The 25,439-nt window shown below is 39.8% G+C and overlaps 1 protein-coding gene across 1 annotated transcript in view; it reads right to left on the bottom strand.

Moving 5' to 3' along the window:
- OTOG (otogelin) overlaps positions 1–23,904 on the bottom strand; it is a 96,875-nt gene extending 72,971 nt beyond the window's left edge. The window contains exons 1-17 of the mRNA XM_088666759.1: positions 23,847–23,904; positions 23,564–23,627; positions 22,014–22,068; positions 17,861–17,948; positions 15,517–15,609; positions 14,858–15,012; positions 13,824–13,942; positions 12,602–12,807; positions 11,813–11,946; positions 10,069–10,175; positions 9,272–9,381; positions 8,875–9,000; positions 7,793–7,901; positions 6,951–6,997; positions 6,510–6,655; positions 1,819–1,951; positions 541–718 (exon numbers count right to left, since the gene is read on the bottom strand). Of these exons, the coding sequence (XP_088522885.1) occupies positions 541–718; positions 1,819–1,951; positions 6,510–6,655; positions 6,951–6,997; positions 7,793–7,901; positions 8,875–9,000; positions 9,272–9,381; positions 10,069–10,175; positions 11,813–11,946; positions 12,602–12,807; positions 13,824–13,942; positions 14,858–15,012; positions 15,517–15,609; positions 17,861–17,948; positions 22,014–22,068; positions 23,564–23,627; positions 23,847–23,904 (1,928 nt within the window). The remainder of the gene's footprint in view (positions 1–540; positions 719–1,818; positions 1,952–6,509; positions 6,656–6,950; positions 6,998–7,792; positions 7,902–8,874; positions 9,001–9,271; positions 9,382–10,068; positions 10,176–11,812; positions 11,947–12,601; positions 12,808–13,823; positions 13,943–14,857; positions 15,013–15,516; positions 15,610–17,860; positions 17,949–22,013; positions 22,069–23,563; positions 23,628–23,846) is intronic.
- Positions 23,905–25,439: the final 1,535 nt, after the last annotated feature.

Consider the following 25,439-nt stretch of genomic DNA (forward strand, 5'->3'; position numbering starts at 1 on the left):
AACAATGTCACAAAAAGGATATACTTCAAATAGCAAGTACAAACAACAGTAATTCAAAATCATGGTGTTGTCTCATTAATTTCAAGAGAGTCTTTACTGGATTCATTGTGGTTTATTTTATTTATATGCTGCCCATCTGACTGGGTTACCCCAGCCACTCTGGGCTGCTTCCAACAAATTAAAACACACAAGGGTAAGTCTTCCTCTTATGCATTCTATATTTGTACTTCTCTATAGGAAAATACTTATTAAATTAAATATTTGTGGATTAAAATCATTTGAAAGGACATTTAAGTGGAGCGTTCTTGCTCCCAAGAATCAGACCCTTGAAAGTAACAATATATATTATTACAAGATCTCTCCTTCTGGGTTGAATTTCTTCAACATTATTACCTCTTAATTAATACTAGGTTTGCTAATCAAATTTTATATTTTATTCTTCTAATAAATAGCTACTATTTATTTTTCTATACTGTTTGGGGGGGAAATTCAATATTCATGAAGACAGATGTATTTTTTAAAAATGTTAATGATACATACAAAAAATCATCTTGCATATTTCCGTTGAAGGTCCCACAAAGTCCTATGGTATCATCTTTCCATTGAGCATCAGCTTTGAGATAGAGCCTCAAGCCCTTCCAGTCATACAGTATTTGCAATCCAATATATGACTTTATTTGCAAAAATACAGAGGAAAGTTTCCGTATTTCAAAAGCATCTAGTAGATAAACATTGCAGAAAAAATGTATTAATAGTAATATACAATATTATCAAGAGATCAGGAGTTGCTTTTATTCTTCACAATGTGTTTAATGTTAGTTGCAAATTAACCTCTTAAATCTCTTCTTGAATTTAGCACAAATAAATTTGTTTTGCCGAGATCAAAATTTACTCTATTTTGCGCATGCCATGAGCCCTCAATCACCACCACCTTTTCAAGCCTACCCAGGTGAGAAGCGATGACAGGAAGTTCTCTAGGAAGTCTGGATACTATGGTATGAGCACTTTTCACCACCACAATGTACCCTTGTGGGTAGCAGTGGTGGGGGTGCTGATGAAGGGTTGACAGCTACTGTTAAACTCTAAGTGATGGAACTGAGAGCAAGATAGAATCAAGCTAAAATAATTGCTTTGGATGATTTGTTGTTCATTGAAACCTCCTAAAACTAATCTGTTGCTCAAGCTGATTCAGGCTGAAGATAGCTTGGCCATCGGTAAAAAGGCTTCCTTTATGTCTGTCACTTAGTTCATCTATCTTTATCAAGTGTGGGGAACCTTTGGCCTTCCAGATGTGGATGGACTGTAACCCCCATCAGGCCCAGCAAGCATAGCCAATGGCCATGGATGATGGGAGTTTTAGTTCAGCAGCATCTGGAGGACCACATTTGATCTACATGGTGAGATGAAAGGGAGTGAACATACAACTAACATCTGGTTCCAGGGGCACCATGGGATGATGTAGATACAGTGGTACCTCGACTTACGAAGGCGATCCGTTCTGCAGCGCTCTTCGGAAGTCGAAGCATCCATTTTGCACATGCGCAAAGTGCAATTTTGTGCTTTGTGCATGCGCAGAATGCACACGCGGTGAAAATACTTCCAGGTTAGCAGACTTTGGAAGTCAAAACCTACGGAAGTCGAGGCACTCGTAAGTCAAGGTACCACTGTATTAGAGGAAGGAAACAGAGGGCTAAGTGAGGCTGTAGGAGAAGAAGAAAAAACCAGAATGATTAACATGATGGAATTAAGGCATGATATGTAGACATAATTGAAATCATAGCATTTTCACTGTTGCTGACTGTTATTTATTTTACTTACCATCTATATAAGGCAGGTTTACTTTGTACTGATCATATACCAAAACATCTCCTGAATGGGTCAGAGTCACTTGCCTCTTGGAATCTTGATCGAGAATAAGACTGACTGACTGGATACATGCTCCATCTTGATTCTATAAATAAATTGAAGAGTAGCATTGTAAAATAAGCTTGAGATTCAGACCTATTTTCTTTTTGGTAGAATTTGACAGGAAAGTATGCTCCTGTAGAGCAGGAAAGTATCTCCTGAGAAAGTCACTAGTACACAAAACTCAGTTAATAATTTGCTTGGAGATTTTACATACTAGGGACCCAGGTGGCGCTGTGGGTTAAACCAGAGTCTAGGGCTTGCTGATCAGAAGGTTGGCGGTTCGAATCCCTGCAACGGGGTGAGCTCCCATTGCTCGGTCTCAGCTCCTGCCCACCTAGCAGTTCAAAAGCACATCAAAGTGCAAGTAGATAAATAGGGACCGCTCCGGCGGAAGGTAAATGGTGTTTCCGTGTGCTGCTCTGGTTTGCCAGAAGCAGCTTTGTCATGCTGGCCACATGACCCGGAAGCTGTCTGCGGACAAACGCCGGCTCCCTTGGCCTATAGAGTGAGATGAGCGCCGCAATCCCAGAGTCGGCCACGACTGGACCTGGTGGTCAGGGGCCCCTTTACCTTTTTTACATACTACAAAATGCAGTGCTATGAAAATGAGAACACCCAGTAAGATGTTATTTATAATTTAAGAAGATAAGAAGAGCCTGCTGGATCAGGCCAATGGCCATCTAGTCCAGCATCCTGTTCTCACAGTGGCCAACCATATGCCATGGGAGACCCACAGGCAGCTTATGAGCACCAGAACACTCTCCCCTCCTGTAGTTTCCAGTAACTGGTATTCAGAAGCACACTGCCTCCCACTTCTATAGTGGTAAAGCAAGTTTCAAGACTCGGATAGACATGAGCCGAGATATATACCCTAGATAAAGTTAGAAATGCCCATATCTGAAAAGTAAAGTGCATGCCTTGTACACAGAAGATCCCACGGTTAATTCTTGGCAGCTACTGTTAAAAAAATGGCCAGGTAGCAAGTGAGAGAAAGACTTTTGCCTGAGACCCTGTACAGTCAGTCAGATCAGACAGTACTAGAACTAAGTACTGGCCAATCATCTGGTCATATATGGCAGCTTCAAGATGTCCAATCAAATATAAAAACAAGCCCTAAAATGTTAAGAGCGGTAGATGAATGTGGGAGTATATAATGGCTACATATATCTGTATGTGCATATGCATACTGTCTAAAATAGGCTCTAAAATCCTAGCAACAATTCTCTGAGCCAATGAATTGTTTCATTCATAACATTGACTCTACTAACTATCAGCAGCTGCCTATTCATGGACTGTACCTCACTCATCACCAGACACTTAATAGAAATTCCTATATTAAAATATCCTTCTCATCATAACTAACCACAAAACCTAGTGATACTGTCATTTGAGACTCAGATAAGGCTAAGCTATGCTGATCACTTGACTGATCCTCTTTCAAAAAGTGTTTAAAGCTAAATTTTACATCATTCCAAGCTCACTTACTGCATGATGATTGTTTTTGTCAACAAACCTGAGGCTCTAAGTAACTGTACTCTTTGTGATTCAATGAGTCGAAAACCTGTTCAGGTGTTATCTGGCTGTTGCTAGAGATGTTTTTCTTTTTCAATACAGTAATCTGCTTTATTGTGATAGAGCTCTAGCATTTTAATGAAAAATTCTCAGTAACTCTACAGAAATTCAAGGCTCAGAAAAAAAACAAAGATTCTGAAATAAATAATCTATGCTAACGTCAAATTAAAAAATGCAACCTTTTCTTATCTCATAATTTGGTCTTTCTATGTAAGACATTTTAAGCAACCATTTTCAAAGATGACAACTAGAAACCAAGCATTCAAGATTACAGTTTATTAGATTATTATTCACAGATCAATGTACCAAGTGGTTGTTGTTAAAAGCAGTTTAACTGAATCAATTCTTGTGAGTCAATACCTTGTGCCTTGAGATTTTGTTGCTTCAAGATCTGTTTGATCAACAACTCAGAAAAGAAAATGCTAGCAAAGTGGCTTTGTTGGAAGAAAAAGTGGTTTATTGTATATTGTTACAGAGACGCTAACAGGTTATTAAAGTGGTATGGACTGTGCAGGCGCTTGGGAGATTATATGCCATTCTAAAACTGCCTTTCTGAGGCACTCTAGATCTTAACAATGAACAGTGTATCCTTTGTTGGACTTGCCATCTGCTAGATGAGTTGCATGTAGAAAGCATATTATTATATTACCATATTATTAAAACATTTTACTGAAGTCAGGAGTAAGCCAAAACAGTGCCCTCCAGGTGGACTACAACTCTCATCATCCTTGACCATGGTAGCTGTGACTGATGGAAATTGTAGTCCACCAACAGAGGACTACAAAGCAGAGACATCACCTTGTCGACAAAGGTCTGTATAGTTAAAGCTATGGATTTCCCAGTAGTGATGTATGGAAGTGAGAGCTGGACCATAAAGAAGGCTGATCGCTGAAGAATTGATGCTTTTGAATTAGGGTGCTGGAGGAGACTCTTGAGAGTCCCATGGACTGCTAGAAGATCAAACCTATCCATTCTTAAGGAAATCAGCCCTGAGTGCTCACTGGAAGGAAAGAGCGTGAAGCTGAGGCTCCAATACTTTGGCCACCTCATGAGAAGAGAAGAATCCTTGGAAAAGACCCTGATGTTGGGAAAGATTGAGGGCCCAAGGAGAAGGGGACGACAGAGGACGAGATGGTTGGACAGTGTTCTTGAAGCTATGAACACGAGTCTGAGCAAACTGCGGGAGGCAGTGGAAGACAAGAGTGCCTGGCGTGCTCTGGTCATGGGGTCACGAAGAGTCGAACACAACTAAACGACTAAACAGCAACAACAAACATGTGGAGAGCAGTACAGTGGCTATCCATGACTTAAGTAGAAAATTATAAACCTCAGAGGAGCTAGATAAAAAGCCATTGTTTTCACAACCTTTAAATAGAGATAAAAGAGAGCAAATATTTCTTTTTTACAAATAAAAAATATATATCAGGTGAAATAATTCTACCTCCCTTGGCAAAAGGTTTCAACACTGTACTGTTGACTATTTATTTACATAACCTCCTGTTACAACAACACAACCATTAGCCAACCAATCCCAGCATTTGAAACATGTTTTCTGGGGAACAGATAAACATTGTGCTTACTGGCTTCAGCATTATTCGTCCATTATTTGAACCAACTAACCTCAATTTTCTGAATGACACAAAAACTCGAAAAATTGGCACTACTCACATACTGGCAAAAAGGGTGGAAATTCCCTGCCACTGACAGCTCTGAAAGAAGGACTCCAGTCTAAGGACCCATTTGTCACGTCTGCTCTTTTCATAGAACCACCAAAGAATAATGAGAATTACCTTACTGGATTAGCCCAAACCTGCCTACTCCGGCATTTAATTTTCAGTAACATCCAATCCTCCTGCTGTCTACCCTATAGTGGAGGTTAAGGCCCACGCAGGAGCCCCCTTCACATCACAGGGCCATGACTCAGTGCAGAGAAGGTGTTTTGCATGTAAAAGTTGGAGGTTCAATCTCCAGAGATCCCAGTCCAAAGCCCTGGAGAGATGCTGCCAGTAAGTAGAGAAAATACTAAGCCGAGGTTCTGTCTCAGTATAAGACATGTTATTATGTTCTTAACAGGAGAAGAAATCACTAGGTCTACATGGGGCTACCTTTGAAGGTGACCTGGAAACTACAACTAATCCAGAATGCAGCAGCTAGACTGGTGACTGGGAGCGGCCGCCAAGACCATATAACACCGGTCCTGAAAGACCTACATTGGCTCCCAGTACATTTCCAAGCACAATTCAAAGTGTTGGTGCTGACCTTTAAAGCCCTAAACGGCCTCGGCCCAGTATACCTGAAGGAGCGTCTCCACCCCCATCGTTCAGCCCCGACACTGAGGTCCAGCACCGAGAGCCTTCTGGTGGTTCCCTCACTGCGAGAAGTGAGGTTACAGGGAACCAGGCAAAGGGCATTCTCGGTAGTGGCACCTGCCCTGTGGAACGCCCTCCCATCAGATGTCAAGGAAATAAAAACTATCTGACCTTTAGAAGACATCTGAAGGCAACCCTGTTTAGGGAAGTTTTTAATGTTTGATGTTTTACTGTGTTTTTAATATTCTGTTGGGAGCTGCCCAGAGTGGCTGGGGAAACCCAACTGGATGGGTGGGGTATAAATTGTTTGTTTATTTAATTAATTTATTTATTATTATTATTAAAATAAAGTCATAAGAAAGCACATGTGCTATTTGCTATCCACCTTTTGCCACTGGATATTCAGAGACAGTTAGCTTTTTAAGTTCTTAAGAAATGTCTGCACAGTAATTTCTCACGACACAGATACACATAAACTGAAGGGACCTAATCTAGGACCTTCTACATACAAGGCACTGAACTATGGTCCCACCCCAAGGAAATTAGAACTGGATCCAAAGGTAACCTTCCAAGAATGGGAGGAATCTTTCAGTGAATGAAAAGTTCCTTCCATTCACCGAAGGTAAACTTAGAAATTGAAAGTTTAGTTTAATCTTTTTGATAATGCCAGTTAAATACCCACACTTGGTGCAGCCAAAACATTTGCTCTTACAGCCTTACCTGACCACAACGAGCATTTTGCAGAGTCACAGCAAATTTTCCAGAGGTGAGGCTTTTTGCCAGAATATACTGGCAAGTGGCTTGAAAAGTATATTTGCGCCCATCAAATGTCATGAAGTGAATATCTCCCGAGACTGAACATTCAGCTAAAAGGGGGGGGGGTAAAGTGTATCAGTATGTTACCGAAATATTCTGTGCTGCTAGTAATGTATGATATTAAAGCTGCAATAGAGAACAAAAAGTCTGAAGGAATTATTGATTACAAGTTTGCTTTCTGCGAGCTGATAATAATACTTTTAAGCATTTATATGCTGCTTTCCAGGTGTAAATAACTGGGAAATATTGGAAAAATAATCAGACATCAATATTAACACTCTGATCACATGCAATACACCCAGTATAAAAATAAGACTTTGAATGAATATCTGAGAACAGACATACCTGAACAGGTAAGGTTTGTGCAAATCCATTTTCCTCCAGCACATGTACTGAAAACAGAAAGAATTATTTGATGTTTTAAGGCTGTTAGCATAGTCCTTATGTGGCAACTGGAAGTAACAGTTGTAGGACTGCAAAGGAAACCTTATAGTGGAATGCTTCAATTGATACTAAGTAATGAAACCATGAAAAGGCAGAAGTAGGGGCAGAGCCCAGCACTCTCAGTGAAATTATGCCACAAATCTCAGAATGCAAGATAACCTGGGGAATACTAAGGAAAATGAACGGCATTTCCATGTTAATGGAGGTTGACACAGGTTTTAAAGGTTGCATAATTGCAGACCCATAAAGCGTGTTTAGGTTAAAGTTTTGAATAGGCTATGTCACAGAGTGCTCAGCCACAAACTAAAAAGCTAAGTAAATCTCTCATAGAAATGATGCAAACATTCTCCCTATGTTGTATGGTTCAGCAAGCCTATCACAGCCAGCTGACTGCAAGTGCAGCATCTTCCTCATCATCCTGCCAGCACTTATTTATAAACTCAAGCATAGATTGTATGATAAGGAGAAGAGTCTGGGAATTTGCAGCTTGAAACCTTCATGCACCAAAGGCATGCAAAAGAATTGGTCACCATATTTAGTACGCAAAACCATTAAAATTAAGATTATTCCACAAAATTACAAAGTGCTGTTACCAATGGTATAATGAAAGAGAAAGCACCTTTCTATGAAGGTGTATGCTTTCTAAAAGTAAGGACTGGTATATATGCTAAGGCTTATATATTGGACATTGTTTAGGGAATTCATGTTATATTAAAGGAACAAATATATGGAATGTTACTAACCAGTTGTTGCATTCTTCATGAACCACAGCACCAGTTCTGTAGACAAATCCGTGATAATCACAAGGGCATTCTGATGGCCTTACACATAATTTGTTTTCATAAATAAGTCCTAAAATGGACATTTGACAATAAGAACAAAATTAGAGCCATGTGCTTTGAAAAGGACCGTTAAAAATACCTTTAACTGCCTAGTACTTCTAGCTAGAAAATGAAGATGTGATAAATTATATTTAAAATCCTTGTGTATGTTTCCTCATTGCATCTTATACTGCAAGGTTTAATGGTATAATAAAAAAGCAAAGCAAAACAGAAGGTTAAGATGTATTATGAAACAGTTAAAAGCTGCTTTTGTCATAAAGAAAAAACAACTTGAGTTATAAATAGTTGCAACCTGATACCAAAAATATTTTCACAGAAGTCCTTTTAATTTCATAACATACTATCAAGTCAATATAGGACATGCTATCACTTACCCTTGCAGTCTAAGCCTGTTTTCTAAAATATCACACCAAGTTCTGTAATGCTTACTCTCAATAAATCTGTCCCCAATGCTATTTAATATCTATATCTGCACTTGGGTCTGGTTTGGAAACTCCAGAATGCTGCAGCCAGATTGCCGAGGGGAGCTTCTGGTCAAGAACATGTGACACCATTGTTAAAACTACTGCACTGTCTGCCCATCTGCTACTGAGCCAGGTTCAAAATTCTTGCATTGATTTACAAAGCCCTGAACAACTTGGGTCCAGGATACCTCAGGGATCGCCTGAACCCTCATAGTCTAGCTCATTCATAGAATCTGCTCTGGGGGTTCCTCCAACTCTCTGTAGCAGACTTAGGAAAGGGAGAGAATGTGCATGGGAACAAGAGAAGAGAGAAAAGTTCTATTGCACAAGAGGAAATCCTTGTATTGACAGGAAATGTCAGTTGAACACCACCCATTGCCTCTAGAATGAACCCATCTGGTTTTGTTGACAAATATCTGGAGTGTGACTTAAGTACAGTGTCTTGTAGATTGCAGAAAGTTCATACACTCCCGAAAGGCCACAACTTCTAACAAAATTCCACAACAAAAAATGCATTACCATCTGGACAATAGCATCCATCAACACAGGGCAGCTCACTGTCAACACAATGAGTTTTTTGCTGACATGAAACTGGGCAGCAGTCAATGCATTCATTGTAGACAAGATGCTCCTCACATTTAATGGCTGAAAAACAGAAGAAATGAAGAAATGTTAAATGATTTATGCTTCTCCTTCCTGGGGTGCAAAATTTATGCTACTTTAATTTTAATTTAAGCATCTAGTGACGTGGTCTCCATGCAAAAGCATATACTGTTTAGTCTTAAAGTTTGAACTTGCATACAATAACCAATTAAGGTACAATATTTAAAAACAAGAAAACCTGCAGAAAGGGAAATAAACGATTTGCAGAATATTTTGCCAGAAGACAGCATTCTAAAACCTTGCCATTGCATACCACATTCCTTAAATTGTGCCCGCCAGTTGTGGAGAGGTTTTCCTGCTTGAGCACAAGTCCTGGCATACTCAGTTAATGCTCGACACAAAGTTGCATTATCAGCTGCTGACCTTAACACAAAAATAAAATAAATTTGACATAGCCTTATTTTCACTGTTCTAATGCAGAGATGCAAACAAAGCTTCATATATGTTTCACTAAAATTAACCACAGTTTAGGACTGAGACAACACATAAAACTGATGTTAAACTAAAACAGAAATTGAAGCTGCCAATTTCTTCCTTGCAGCTAAAACAAGAGTGGAGGCAGTGATTGCAATTGAGTGCAAGTCATGCTGAGGCTTGTTTCCATAACGCTAAGCCATGGTTTACTGCTAAATTATACCAATGATGAACATTAAAAATGCATATAATGTTTAAATGAATTAATATTGGCTTTAACTCATCTGCCACTTATTCTATTATAACTAGAAGTTGTACCACAAAGGACAGTCAAAAACAGTGAGAAGGGAAGCAGGCAAAAAGGGGGGAAAGAGACATATTTTATTTTTGCAGAAAAATAATGGCCAAAATCCAAAGAACCCCATTCCCACAGCTACCATGGTATCTTATGCACATTAAAAAGCTACACCTATAGATACTGAGACTGTTTGGAATGGCATTCATCAGTATGAAGTGCTGCAACTAGAAGCTGAAAATCAGCACAGTCCCATCCATCCCAAGAAGTGTTTTAAGTGGACCTCTCTGAATCCCAACCACTGACTGCTATTTCGGGACTTCTCAGACCAAGACACTTACATGCATAGATCATTTGTGCAACTGGCCATGAAAGGAAATGGGCTCACAAATTCATGGCACTCTTTGAAGGGGCTCCAGAGCAGAATGCTGCAAAATGCATATGTCCTCTGAAAACACAAAGAATGAGTGTGAAGGAAGAAGCTTTATTTTTAAAAAATAGTCTAGAAACTAGATCACCTGATAAGTATCCAGCCTTTGATTTTGAATCTAAAGTCTGACAGCAATGGTCCTAGAAAGATTGGCAAGGCTGCAAAGATGTTGCTGAGTAGGAGGCTTGCACAAGGGGGGTTGGTTTTTTATTATTTCCATGTCATGCTGCAGGTTCCTATGTCACATCTCACTCTGCGCCAGAGAGCCTGCCAGGCACCCCCAAACTCGGCCATCCAGATGTTTTAGGACTACAATTCCCGTCATCCCTGACCACTGGTCCTGTTAGCTAGGGATAATGGGAGTTGTAGTCCCAAAACATCTGGAGGGCAGAGTCTGGGGATGCCTGGCCTAGCCAGTCCTTAAGAGTGGATTTCCAGGGAGGCGCTGGGTGTTATATAGGGAAGGCAGGAATGCTATGATCCATGAATAGAGTACAATTCCATGTACAGGTTTTAGCTGAAGAGGCAGCATTGTGAATTCAAATTTATCTAGCATGTGAATTGTTTATATTTTAGGTTTCAAATGAGGTCCATCAGATTCAACACAGATGTATAATTTGTAATTAAACATACTCATATTACATTTACATAATACATGCACTATACTGTATGTACGTTGACATATTTTATTTGATAACCCCCCCCCCTTCCAGGGCCAGTAGCAAACTGGTTTGTTTTTTATCATCCCTACCCAGCAAATCTAAAGCAGACTTGGTATGGGATAAGTTTTCTGATAAAACTGAAACATGGTAGCCAAAATTATGATGAACTTTTTCTTTGTCATTGTGGACTGCTGCCTATGGAGACAAAAGCTCTTTCACAGATTTTAATACAAGTGAGGAAGAATTATCTGATTAAATTCTGGCACTAGGTATCACAGGAGTCCATTGGCTGGCTACAGGCTTTGAATGCTAAAATAGGAATAATAAAATCAAAGAATGAAATAAAATGAGGAATTTAAAAATAACTCAAGCGTGATAAGAAATCTACTTAATCTATGAACCTTAAGCACTCCTCTAGGAAATAACATATTCCACATATTTTGAGGTAGAGAGTAAAATCAAAAATGAACTTGAAAGCAGGAGGCAGATGGAATCTGAAATCATCTTCCATTTATACCCCAGCTAGCTCAATTTCTGTCATGTCAATTTCAGCCAGTATAAAGCTATGTGAGCCATCCAAAAACGATGTTTATAATGCATCACAGGTATTTAACAAGGAGTCTCAATCTCATAACGATGGGCAGCAGTTTCTTTTCACAATAAGGAAGTCATTTATGTCATTTTTTAAATATGAAGTTTCAGAATTCAGTATCATATAAGTTTTTGTCTTCCATCAGGGGTGTCACCTAGAAGGGGCCAAGGGCCCCCGCAATTTTCAAGGAGGGTGCTGGGCCGCCTCAATATTCTGCAGTGATGTGCTCATGCCATGTGCACATGCTACACTCCCATCACTCGTGTATGCCACATAATGTGCATGCGGCACATCAGCACATTGTGGCATGTGCACAGAGTGTGAGTATGTTGTGCAGCACCAGCCCCCTCAATCGCAAGAGCAAGCCAGTGTGCCTGTCTTACATCAATTATCGTGCCTACCTGTAAAAACGTTTGGCTTTGAGTCAGACAGGGTGGCTCATAGTTAAATGAGGTATCCCAGGAGAAGATGTTCTCCTGTGGAGGATTTTCTCTCCAGCTTTCTACAAACTCTTCAATGTCTTCAGTAAGTTTTCCTAGGGGAAAGTGCACAAATGCAGGAAATTAACATTTTTCTTGATCGGGTTTAGATGGAAGCTATGAAAGAAATACGAAGCATCTCTGTCAGATAGAAAGATGGAAGTCTGACTGCTCCTGTTAATGCTAAATTCTAATCAACAGCTCATCCAAGGCCACGTCTTATATTACATTTTGTCCTCGGGGAAAAATGGTATAAAGACATTGGCACACAAAATGCACACAAAGCCCATCAGTATTGAAGGGCAAAGTATATGTAGAAATCACAAAGAATCCACTTTAAAACAACACAAGAAGAAAGTCTGGTCCTTTTCTGCTCATGGACAGAAGCTATTTAACAGGCAGCACTGCCACCATCCCACTAGCCATAATGTGCCAGGTTCCCAACTTTCATTTTAAAAAGCAAGCCCATGTAGAACCTAAGATATGAAGCAAAACGTCCAGTCACTATTTTGCCCATTTGTCTTGTGAAAACTAACCTGCTCTCACCTTTCAGTGTTTTTAGCCAATAGATGAAGTCATAGCGATTATGGCATTTAGAGAAGCCAAACTAGACAAAAAGAGGGCTAGCACAGTCTTGCTCTTTTTCTAAGTAAGGCCTGTAACTGCTGAGGAACACAAATAACATCTTAATAAATTAGATGAAATACTCACCATAACTAGTGGCAAGTTCATCTTGCAGAACGGCATTGTTGTTACCACACAGTCCATGAGTTCTGCCCAAGTAGTCAGGAGCCATCTTAATATAAACAGCAGAGGTACCATCCCAAGCCAGAGAGAATGCATATTGGTGTCTAACAATGACATATCCAGCTAATGCTTGGATGTACAAGTTCCCTATGGTATATGGTAATTGTATCCTGGGAAGCCAAACAAATACCATGATAAACAAACAAACTCATTGTCATCCTTTATACCCATTATATATCAAACAGGCAGGGACGCGGGTGCCACTGTGGTCTAAAGCACTGAGCCTCTTGGGCTTGCCTATCAGAAGGTGAGCGGTTCGAATCCCCGCAATGGGGTGAGCACCCATTGCTCTGTCACAGCCTCTGCCAACCCAGCAGTTCAAAAGCACACCAGTGCAAGTAGATAAATAGGTACTGCTGTGGCGGGAAGGTAAACAGCATTTCCATGCGCTCTGCCTTCTGTCAGGGTATTCAGTTGCACCAGAAGTAGTTTAGTCACGCTGACCACATGAAGTACCAGTAAGATGAGCACCGCACCCCATAGTCACATTTGACAAGGTCTTTTACCTTTACCTTCACCTTTCAAACAGGCACCTTATCTATGGTCTTTTCAGTGCCTGCTAAAGATGTTCCTCTTTCAACAGGCCTCTTGAATACCCAGTTGGCATAAATATTGGGTCAGCATTAATTTTATGTATGTGCTGTTTTAAAATGTGTGTGTCTGTGTGTGTGTGTGTGCATAATAGTTTTCATATATGCAGTTTTTTAAAACTGTTTAATATTTTAATTATATTGCAAAATGTTTTAGGATGTCTCATGGGGAAATAAATAAATAATCTCTTTCCAATTATAGTAATTACTGCATTCCACTATCAATCAATGTTGCTATTTTTGTTTCCAATCACACTTATATCACTCTTAGATTATGCCCCCATTTCTGAAGAAATGTACACACTATTTTTAATGACTTAGTGTTACAAATAATAAACTTAAGATGGCTTGCCAACTGAATTACTGTATTATTAATATGAACATTACTGAGTTCATTTCACCCACAAACATGACTAATTTGTAGGACTGAAGATAGCATATAGTTAGGAATCAATTAAGGGGCCTACATCTCTGCATATCAAAATAGCATGGCAAATAAAAACACTACATATCATGAAAGTATACATTTAATTTACCCAATTCCTTTGTAGGTGACCTCACTACTTAATCTGATTTCCCCGTCTCCAGAAAAGTATAGGCTAATTGATCGTTTACAGGAATATGGAGAAGACTTGCAATCTGGATCATTATGGACCTGCCAAAAATGGGAGAAAAGTATTTTAGCAACTACTATGTTTTTGGCATTTCACATACTGCTTTAGCAATGGGGCCCCAAAATGACTTTGAAATTGCAGCCTCTGTGAGCATCCCTTTAAGTACAGTATTATTCCATATCTCATATTTATTCAGTTCAAGATAAACTGGAGAACCATATTCAGCCACTGGAGGAAAGGTGGAATACAAATCCATTCAGTCAAAGGCTATATTACCTCCAGTGTCAGAGTCAGTACAAGAGGAGCCATGTTGCATCAAATAAAAGGCCCCAGTCCAATATCCTATTCTCACAGTGGACAGCTACATTCATTCATTTTTATTGCATTTATAGCCACCTTTCTCTTCAAGGGGTACAAGGTGGCATACATGGCTTTCCCCCTCCTCATTTAATCCCAACAACCCAATGAGGTAGCTTAGGTTGAGAGGCAGTGCCTGGCGCAAGGTCACCCATTCAATTTCATGGCCGAGTACCATACTGAATCTCCATTGGAGGAAGGCCTCCAGGGTAGCCTGAGCCTTGGCATTGTCCATGACAACTTCTTCCAAGCCCTCCAGGCTCTCCTCACTCAACTCCTTTCAGTTTCCAATGAGCTTGGATAAGCAGCAGTAGGTATAGTTGTCACTCACAATCTTGATCAGCTCTGGGAAATGATACCTCCGTAGCACCATGCATGCTGAAGGATTGCTTGTAGGTCAAACCATACAAGCAGCCCAACCCAATGAACTATCGGTTCAAGAACTAGCAGGAAGCAACAGAATCAAACAATTCTCACAGTGGGGTTTTTTAATAGTACTACTAATAATGATGATGATGATGATAATGCATGAAAGGCTCATATTTATTGCAAATCAGATTTATTTTAAATGGAATGAACTTTACACTGTCATTTCTCACTTGTATAGAGAAGCTCTGTTCGTCCAGTTCATTCTGCCTTAAGAGAGTGTATGTAGATTTTCCAGAGAAAAAGTAGTAGAGCCCATCGAAGGTTTCATAATGGTATTGTCCCCATGTTCGGCAAATGTGGTCTCGTTCTGCACCTGTGTTGTATACTATGGCAGAAGATGAAAAGAGGGGGTGGGGAAGCAATTTTAGAAACAGGATCTCTCACTAATGCCTATACCTCTTCTGGGGGGGTGAGCTCCCAAAAAGGAGGAATGTTTAAATATTTGTTTATTTAGCAAAACATATAGATACTTAATTTTAAAAACGCTGTAAGCAGTGTACATAAAACAATTATTGATAAATCCACAGGTGTGTTAATACACATAATAATATACATAATCAGTGTTATTTTATAATATCTTATTGCATTCGTATCATTGTGATTAACTGACTTGAGCATTATTTGGAGGAAAGGTGGGACACAAATTATCAATTAAAATAAACAACACATGTAGTAGTTCAGTTACCGTATCCATCACCTCTTCAAAAAGGCCCAATAATACAAGTCAATTGAGCCTTCTTCTGAAAAGAAGTTTGCCAATAAAGCTGTAAGTGTGAGTCTTACGTCATGCTAGACACAATATGTAACATGCAAACTACTTTCTACTCACTTTTCTGACATCTTGATCCAGTTGCATTATATCGACTACAGTCACACAGTTGCCAATGCACGCACTCACCTCCATTAAAGCATGTGAATGAATCTAATTAAGACAGAATACATAATCCTTTATTTGAAAGTCATATACTGTACATGTTAAGGGGTAATTAGATGGACATGTGAAAGTAGATAATAGCAACTTGTGTTTCAGATAATGGACTGCAAGGGTTTTCTCGGAAAACAATTGTTTGCATCTCATTTGTGAACTGAAAATCATACATCTCTTAACTGAGAATGTACTTATAGGTACATCATACATTACAGATGTTAGTGGGTACCCTCCTGCAATTAGTGGGTACCATGTAGACCTGCAATTTCCCCTAACATATGGAGCCAAACCATAGACTTTGCTTGGACTCAGAGCTATTACTACTTGTTGCGGTTTTTTTGCATGGGATGGGCTGCATCCATAGTTTCCCTTCCAGAGAAGAGGCTCCTAATCCAAGGGGAATGACACCTCAAAAATAGATGGGTACCATTCTCACATGTTAAAGGTACACCATAGATACATATACCTGCGATTTCTGCAACATGTAATGGCTCTCATCCTCTAGGCAAGGAAGAATTCCATATTCTATAAAATGCACAGGACAGTATTAAATGGCAGAAGTAACAGGATCCAAAGGTTCCCTTCCACTCATGGAAGGAGTTTAATGTTGACAGAAGCACCCCTTTCATTCACAGAAAGAACCTGTTGATCCAGCTCAGTATCTGTAATAGTTTGCACAAATCATCCTACCCCCCCCCCAATATTAAGTTTATAAAATAAATTAACCATTAAAGCATACCCATTGACACTTACAAGTGATCTAATATCATTGGAAAACCTTTGAATCATATTTCAAATATTTTTACATACCACATAAATAATGTGTGGCAAATAGCAATCAATTACAAACTATTTTGTATCAAACTATACCCCCAAAATCCCCAGTAATACTTTCAAGTGACCCAGTTTCATAAGGAATATGAAGATGCCCACTCAATGTAATAAGAGCTAATTGCAATAATCTCTAGGCTCATATTCTGTGTTGTTGAGAAGGATCAGCTCCCATTAATTAGGATCCTGAAAAATACTGTAAGCCAAAGCTTAAATACCAGGTAAATAGCTTTTGACATTGTCAGATAAGCCAGAAATAATAATACATATTCATTATATTCATCCTGTAATCCATCATTAGCCAGCTGGCAAGAGAGCAGCAGGCAGGCTTTGAAAATGGCAATTCAAAAGCCAATTAAATTTCATAGGCAATTTTCCATTTGATGTCCTGTTCTAGGTTCATTTTAGTAATATTTTCATTACCAATTTTGCCCCAGTGCCTGCTTCTACATTTGCCCCGTTTGTGATGCCAGCACTGGAGAATTTTAATAGAAATGCTATCAATGGAGCTAGTGAACCATAGAATTCCTACTGCTAGAAGACCTTATAAGTTTCCCTCTTATATCTGGGGCCTTCACCCATGACATTTTCCACTCTCTGGCTCCATTTACTCTTCAGGATTCTTGTCTTTTACTTTGTCTTGCCCTTTGCCTCTGGCTATACAAAGATTATTATTATTTCTATGGCACAGAAGAACTAAACTCTTCCCTTCCACTATTTTAGAACTAACAATTATCCTACAGCAGTAGGTTATTAAGTGTGTGAATATAAATGAAGGTGAGCCTCCCCATAAAGCACATGTCTTTTCATTCCTTTTCCTCCTTGGGGGAACTTCTGCAAGTCCCATACAAATCACTTGGCATAGTGAAAAATTCCAACCTAGTCCATTCCATGTCTAAGGAAAGTTTGCCATAAATTCTTCTTTACAACATATGGGGTGGTATTCAACTAGGAGCTACTCAGAGTAAAGCGAATGAAATTAATGAACATGACTAAGTGGGATCTATTGCTTTCAATGGGTCAACTCTGAATGGAGCAGGTTTGAATACCACTCACAGATTTTGTCATATTTCCTAATGTATTCTAGACACAACTATCACCTATCCCTTACTTCCCCTTTCATGCTACTTTATCAAACTTTGTTTAGATACTGCATCCAGACTATATACACTCTAAACTGCAAACATTTTAATACTTAACAAGCAGACATTTGTTTGCATGTCAATTCTGAGAAGTGTGAAGGGGACACACATGTTAATTTGGTCAGTGATTTTTAAAAATGATCATAATCACAATTATATTATTATTAGTAGTAGTAGTAGTAGTATTTTATACCCCACCCATCCAGCTGGGTTTCCCCAGCCACTCTGGGTAGCTCCCAACAGATTAAAAACAGAACAAAGAGGGATCTTACTGGATGATTCACAAATTGTGTTGTGAAATCTTCTTTGCCTGGAAGATACTGTAGTAGATGAAGAGTTATAAACTGATGTTCCAAATCCCTGTACAGAAAGTATAAAAGAATTAATCTAAAAAAGCATAGCATTGTGAAGGGCTTATAACTCTTTAGAAACATAATTTTAAAAGGTGTTCTCACACATGCTCATGTTTGCCATCAGGCTTTAAATCAAATTTCAAAAAAGGATTCAAGTTTAAAGCATAAGACAACCCATAATGCATTTGAGGGTAAGGCCATGTAGTTACCAGAAGGAATATTTTTATCATGTGGATATTCCTTTTGCAGACAATAGTTTGTGACTGTAGTCTGTTATCTCTATGGTTTGCAGTTATCTCCCAAGTGTCAATCATAACTGTAACTTCACTCATCAGCTAAGAGCATCGAAAGAGAAACGAGATGCATTTCTCACAAAATGATTGGACAAAATAGTGCCAGCACATTTTCTCTCAAATGATGGCACAACAGGACAAGAGCAGCAGCAAGTTTAGCCAATTAGTTCTAGCTTTGGGGGCTCAGAGCCAATAAGGCCCTGAAGCAATAAGGGGTTGGACCAAGACCCCTGACCCGGTGAAAATTTCAGAGATTAAGCCGGACACCATGTTGTTCTGCTTCCTAGCACACCACTACTTGTTGCTGCTAGGGCTCTGACTGCACAGGGCACTGGACTTGGGGTCCATAATGTGGCTCTAATGACATCAACATTATTCAACAGAACACACATTTTCAGTATCACCAGCTCACAACCTTCAAGTGATGAGGCCAACAGCCTCAAATAACATGGACTTTCAAAATATTAGCCCTTTTTTGAACATTGTTATCTGCTAAACCCGTTCTGATTTTATGCTCCTATTTGTTTTATGTAAATGTTTATTTTGCAACAGTTTTAAACTGAACTGCACAAGGCAAATAGTAAATGCATTGGAAGACCAGGGTATAAATGTATAAATAAATATTCCATGCAGTTGTTTGCACAAAGAATAATAACCATATGCCTCGCCTCTATTTTACTTTTAATCCTCTCTCCCTACTTCCAAGGAGATGGATCTGACACAAAGCAAATGAACTACAATCTTGGATGCAGCGGGCAAAACCCGACTTGAAATGCTGGCACCACCAGGGGAAGGGAGCAAATAGTATTATAACAAGGGCTATGAATATTACTTGTTTCTTTAAGAGACAGTATTTATATCCATCTCTCCTCAGTGAATCCCAAAAAACTAAGTCAAAACATCAACATAACAATTTAACCAACAGCAAAAATAAATGCAATAAACCAGTCATAAAACATTAAAACAGCCGGGGGGAAACAAAGTAACAACCATCAATGTAACTTAACCACATGGGGATGGCAGAAGACTCAATGCCCCATGTTGTGTCCAATTCCTATTCATTGCTTTGGTCAAACAAGTTAAGAACTGCTCAGTGATGTTTGTACTATGGGTTGAATGCAATCAGTTCCCTTTATTTTTCCCCTTCCATGATTGCACATGTGCTCATAAACAAAAGCTGAAGGGGGTCATTCCTCATCCCTTTTCCCGGATGAGTCTTGAACTCCTGTTTCCTGCTTTCCATTCCCATGCTATATGCAGTGAACCACGGGATGTTGCTGCTGTCAGTGTGCCTCTATGGCTTGTGTGTCCTCCTGGCTGCTTGGCGAGAATCTTTCTGTCCTGGGATATGTCTTGAATTCTTGTCCCAAAAAATGCTGCATGTGCTTTCTGTGGGTACTATGTTGCGTGCCCTTCCTTTTTCAGTTTGTGTGTTGCACTCCAAAACAATAGCACCTGCCTGAAGGGATATCTGGAGACTTGCAATGGAGGATCATTGCTGGCTGAGACACTAGAGCTGATGGAGTGAGGGCACTTTGGACTGTGGCGTGCGTTTGATGCAGAGAAGTAGACTGGGGTGTGTCCCCAATGACCTGAGTTCACTGACACAATCCGAGTCGCATGTGGGTGTTGTCGCTGGCTCAACTCAACTGGTGAGCATCAGCAGTGTTTCAATGTGTTGATGAAATGTTTGCCATTTCCCCATAGTTTTGAGTTTATCCACTCTTGGTTTACCCTCCTCTCCTGAGTTTAACTACTTCAGTTCCATTAATTACCAAAACTGATGATGTTCCCATTTCAGTTAAATCTGCCAAATATTAGAATTAGAATTGTTAGAATTGCTTGGAGTGAGGGATTAAGGATCAACAGCTTTAAAAGAAGCAACTGAATGGTTGTTATTCCCTGGATGCTTTCCATAAAAACAAAAGTTTGGCCTTATCAGCAGTTGATTTAATTATTGTGATTGTGCAGAATATTTTTCTCTCTGCAAAACCTCTCCAGAAACAAAAAGTGGAGAAAAATAATATCAAGAAACTGACTCATTTTGAGGAGCCTAATTAAGCTGTACAAAGTGAAAATCTGAAGTGACTAAATTCTTTCCCCATTCAGAAAATAAGAACCACAAAAAAGAATGAAGGGAAAATATACTTTAAAAGATATGGCAGATGATATGGTTCTGGTGTATAATTTAATTATAAAGAAATGAAATTACAAATTAAATGATTACAAATGGTTTGACAGCCCAAACCAAAATTATTACAAAATTTTACTTCAAAAAAGAAGATAAAAAGTAACTTTGAACTGTACTAAATAAAACCTAATTATAGACATGCATACTTTTCTACTTGGTGTGTTTTATTATTGACTCAATAAATTGTAGAACTGCATCCTATTCATTAGCAATTGTAACAATTTTATTGCTTTTAAAATATTTTTTTCTTCCATTTCTTTTTTCTATAACATTTGTCTTTATTAAAATTCAAAAAAATTTTGAAAAAAACAAATTAAGAACAAAAGTATTGATTTTATAGCACTCAAACAAGACTGCACTTTTACTGCACATTAGAAAGTGTAAACAGTTCATAAGCACTCGACGTTGACAGAACTAAGAACAACTTGCATTTAACAGTATCAGATCCTTAAGAATTATTAATCGGAATCAGGCTTAAATGTTGAACAAGCTAGTTTTTTCAACAACAATAAACATTAATTTAAAAGAAAGTAATTAAAATTACAATAGATCTTATCGGCAACATAATATTTTAATGCAATCATTGTTTCTGATCATTTAGTCTCATGATTTATTTTGGTTTTGTTTCAGCTTATTTTACCTACAGAAATAAAGTGATATTATTCCTGTCTGTTATAATACTTTCATAATCCAGGTACAACAGTGAGAATTCCTTAAAACTTACTGAAAGGTATCCAGAATAATATGCTTATAAACAACAGAATTATATGCCTATTTTGATTCATTGTTACCTGTCTTATAAAAAAATAATATAAAGCCTGGCAAAATTGATGTTATAAAGGCAATGTTATAAAATAAGCATTTTTTCTTTACAAATCCATGCATATCATTTATTCTTTCAATGTTTTCATGGGCCAGATAGAAAGCAACTATTTGAAAGCATTTGGAAATTTGAGTGGGGTTCCCCCCCCCCTACTTCTGGCGTTGGATAGCTCTACTATCCAAGTTCCTCTACTAAATAAAAATGGCTAAGTTTCTATATATGTTTTTACATACTAACAGGTCCTTTTCAGTGACCAAAGTAGTAAATCTCAGCTTTACTGACTCATATTACAAACATAGTCAAGAATCCACCAGCCTGAGTCATTAATACTGTATCAAAAGCTCATCAAACAGTTTCAATATCCCTCTTCAATTATAATATGTATAGCGAGGGAACATTTCACTTAAAGCCAAGAGTATAATTGTCTAACTATTCTTGCATGTTATTTCAGTAAAAGAACCAAGGCAAAACACTCTCACAGCAAACACGGCTATTGATGAAAGCAAACCCTTTCATTAAAGCTGTTTGCAAACAAAGTCATTTTCTCAATACTGCTAGAAAATGAAAGGACATAAGGAAATGTATTCCGTTCAGCAGCTGGACAACACAGTGCCAAACGGCTGAAAGAAAATATTCACAGTAACTGGAACGCCCATCCCCATCCCCTACCCCACACACTATAATTTGTTGGATGCATGGTTGAGCCAACCTTTCAAACACAGAAAAAAACAGCTCCCAACAGGTGAGTGGGTGCCCTTGCCTTACCTGCTCTCCCAGGGCACTAGGATCTCCTTTCCGAAGTACTGCACTGCTGCCGTTCCTAGGCAGAAAAAGAACAAGGCTGGGTTTGTTTAGCAGAGGTAATCTGCACCTTTCTTACTCATGCAGAACTCAGGGAAGCTGCACCTCTTCTCAGACGGAGGGCCCCAGGTTTAACTAGGAGTTTCCTTTGGAGCGAATATCAGACAAAGTGGGCTTAAGGGGTTTCCTCTGACTCTTGATTTTTCCGAAAGGGTGCTTTTCTACTCTGTCTCTGGTTGCTTTGATTAGCTCCTGAACAACAAATACACACCAGCTGCTCTCTTGTATGCATGTCTCCTTTCACTAATTACTCCCCTCCACCTTAAAATGAAAGCCGCAAATCCTTAATTTCTCCTCAGATAAATTAATCCATCCCTTGTGAGTCTGTAAAACATTAAGAATCAACAGGTTGCAAATTGTGAGCACTTAATACATTTTAAATTATATCAATAAAGATGCTGGTGTGGATATACCCATGAAGAGTTATTCCCCATTCTCTGCGGCCTCATATGTACTTCCAGCAACTAAAGTCATTTCTTACTCAGTAAGGGAAATAAATGGTGTAATCCAGAAGCCTTTCATGTAGAAATGCTTCCATTTATTTATTTATGTTTATTCCCATTTAATTATATCTCCATAATTCTTCTGCAGGCAAGGAGAAATAGAGGAAAGAAATCCATACCCTGCCTAAGATATTTGACAGAGTAATGCAAGAAAATCTGCTTCTCTAAGTGATTAACTGAAGAGGCAACCAAGCTTGGTGCCAGAAGCACATTTAAATTTCTTATGTTACCAGATTCTAATTACAATTATGAGTCTTGTGTCACCTTAAAGACATTTTTATTTTATTTTTGGTCGCATAGGATGTTCTGTTAACTAGGGACCGCTTCATTAAATGATTGATCGGCTTTAGCCCATGAAATCTTAGACCGCAACAAATCTGGTAGTTTCTAAAGGTAACACATCACTCTTTGTTGCTTTTGCTGCAGGGAATTAACAAAGCTCTGCCTCTGGAGGCAGATTTTGATTCTCCCACAGCTCACTCTCACACCTTGTCAGAATGCACAGCACATTCAGCAAAGCTTTGGGATTCCATTCCCAGTTTAAACCACCATTCCTTTCTCAGCCCAAGCACCTCTAGGTCTGGTCATGGTCGCCCAGAGTGGGCTCCGAAAGAGCCCCTGTCCCTTTAAGAGTCAAATCAAAGCACAAGGGGGCAGATTTCCCCCAGGTGCAGCTTTCCCCATCCCACGGAGGTGAGCGAAGCACTTTTTGGTTCGGGTGGAATTTTCCTCTAGTTCTATTAAAGAGACAGGAACCGTCCCGGGTCTGAAGCTGAGATGCCAGTTAAGGTAAGCTTCACTGACGAGCCCCCAGTTTTTCGCCATTCTGCCTGCTTTGGAGCTGGAAAGGTACTCGGAATGGCGAGCCCACTTTCCCAAGCTCGCTCCGGGCCACGCACAGGAAGAAGGGCAAGTGGGCCACGCCACGCGCCCCTCACGCTCCTTACTTACCTCGCCTGGCCGGGGACCGCGCTCCTCGGAGACAGCTGCGCAGCCACGCTCCACGCGAACAGCGCTGCAAAAGAGGAGGCGAGCTGAGAGGAGGCTGGAAAGGCGCGAGGCTGCCCAGAGCTCCCTTGGCGCCCGCAAACCGTGGCGCCTGGAGCCCCTTCACGGCGCCTAGGTCATAGTAGTAGTAGTAGTAGTAGTAGTAGTAATCCCCTCTCCCACCCACCCATTTGACGGCACACACAAACCCCAGTCTCACAGAAACCGCGCGCTTTCTGGGACTCACCCTGAGGCACCCAGACGTACACCAGCATCCCTTTCGCGCGCCTGAAGTGCGGCTCCATCTGGACGCAGCGAGCGACGAGCTCTCTGAGGTGGCCCCTGGAGCCGAGGCTGAGGAAGGCGAGCACTCGCCTTACCCGGCCAGCCTGGCGAGCATCTCCGCGCCCCGCTGCTGGGCAGTGTGGACGGCAAGGAGTGGACCCACACCGGCCGGCTAGCTTCGCCTTGTTCCCGTTCCAAACGCGATCTCTTGGCCGCGGCTCGGCGCTGGGGGGGACGCCTCCCGTCACTGATTAGCATAATGTCGGCCCCTCAGGAGGAGGCGCCGTTCCCCTGCCCCTTCTATAGGGAGCGCAGCTCAGGCCTCCAGGAAGAAAGGGGAAGCTCGGCTTGGGACTCGGAAATGCCCTCGCTCGGGTTGATTCGCTAGTGGCGTGCTCAGAAAGAGGAGACCCACACAACACCCCGTTGGGCGCCTGGAGGGGACACAGGCACGCACCTTTTAGGCTGATCCTGCAGACACTCAAAGGAAATATGCATTGGATGGCAGCCCATTAAGATGCTTTGTTGATGGATCTTGCGTCCTAACATACATACATACATACACACACACACATACACTCTTTTTAGAATATTCATTTAAACAACCTTAAATATCAACAACTTCTCTTCTCTCTCCATGGTTCATTTTGCTTAACATAAATCCCTGCATACCATTCAGTATTCCATCCCTCAAAACTTAGTTACACTGAGTTTATATTAATGCTGCCAACTTATTTACACTGTTGAGTTTATCTTAATGCTGTACACAGTCCCCCGCCCACATTTTCAGTAAAAAAATTCCAATCTTTTAACATGTGCTTTTCTAAAAATTATTTACAAAAAATAAATAAACATATGTTCTTATTGCTCTCTTATTCTATGTGTTAGGTCCACAAGCTGCGCATATTCCATCAGTTTAAGTTGCCATTCTTCTTCAGTTGGGTCCTCGCTTGTTTTCCATTTTGGGGCTAACAAAATACAGGCCACAGCAATGCATACATAAATTACCTTTATGTATTAAAAAAAACCATTAAAATGTTAATTTATGTTTATTGATCTTACATCTGAGTAGGGTCAAGCTGCTGAGTGGACCTCAGAGCCTCTCTTGTGTTATTTATTTATTTATATTTTTATTTTGAATTTATATACCGCCCTATACCTGGTGTTCTCAGGGCAATTCACATGTGCCACGTGTAAATGCAGAGGGCATTGGTATTACAGAATGGGAACAAAGGAGTCGTGGGAGCCTGTAAATGTGATACAAATCTGTTCCATACATAAAATAGGCAACTTAAAATGGTTATAACCTAAAAATATATATACAGGGAAACCGCGATTCGCAAGACGAATTTTTCGCAAAACGAATTGACTTGTGGAACGAATTAAATTCGTTTTGCAAGGCACCAGTGTAGCCACAAAGGCCAAAGACTGTTTCTCCATATGCTACACACGTTGGCAAACTGGAAACATGTAAATTTGTTGGTTCAATTAGGTTGTAATGACATGCACAGTGTGCATGAAACATATCTCCCATAGCTAGATGCATTTTAACTAA

Source organism: Zootoca vivipara, chromosome 1 (genome assembly GCF_965207765.1).
Source record: "Zootoca vivipara chromosome 1, rZooViv2.hap1.1, whole genome shotgun sequence".
Taxonomy (NCBI): domain Eukaryota; kingdom Metazoa; phylum Chordata; class Lepidosauria; order Squamata; family Lacertidae; genus Zootoca; species Zootoca vivipara.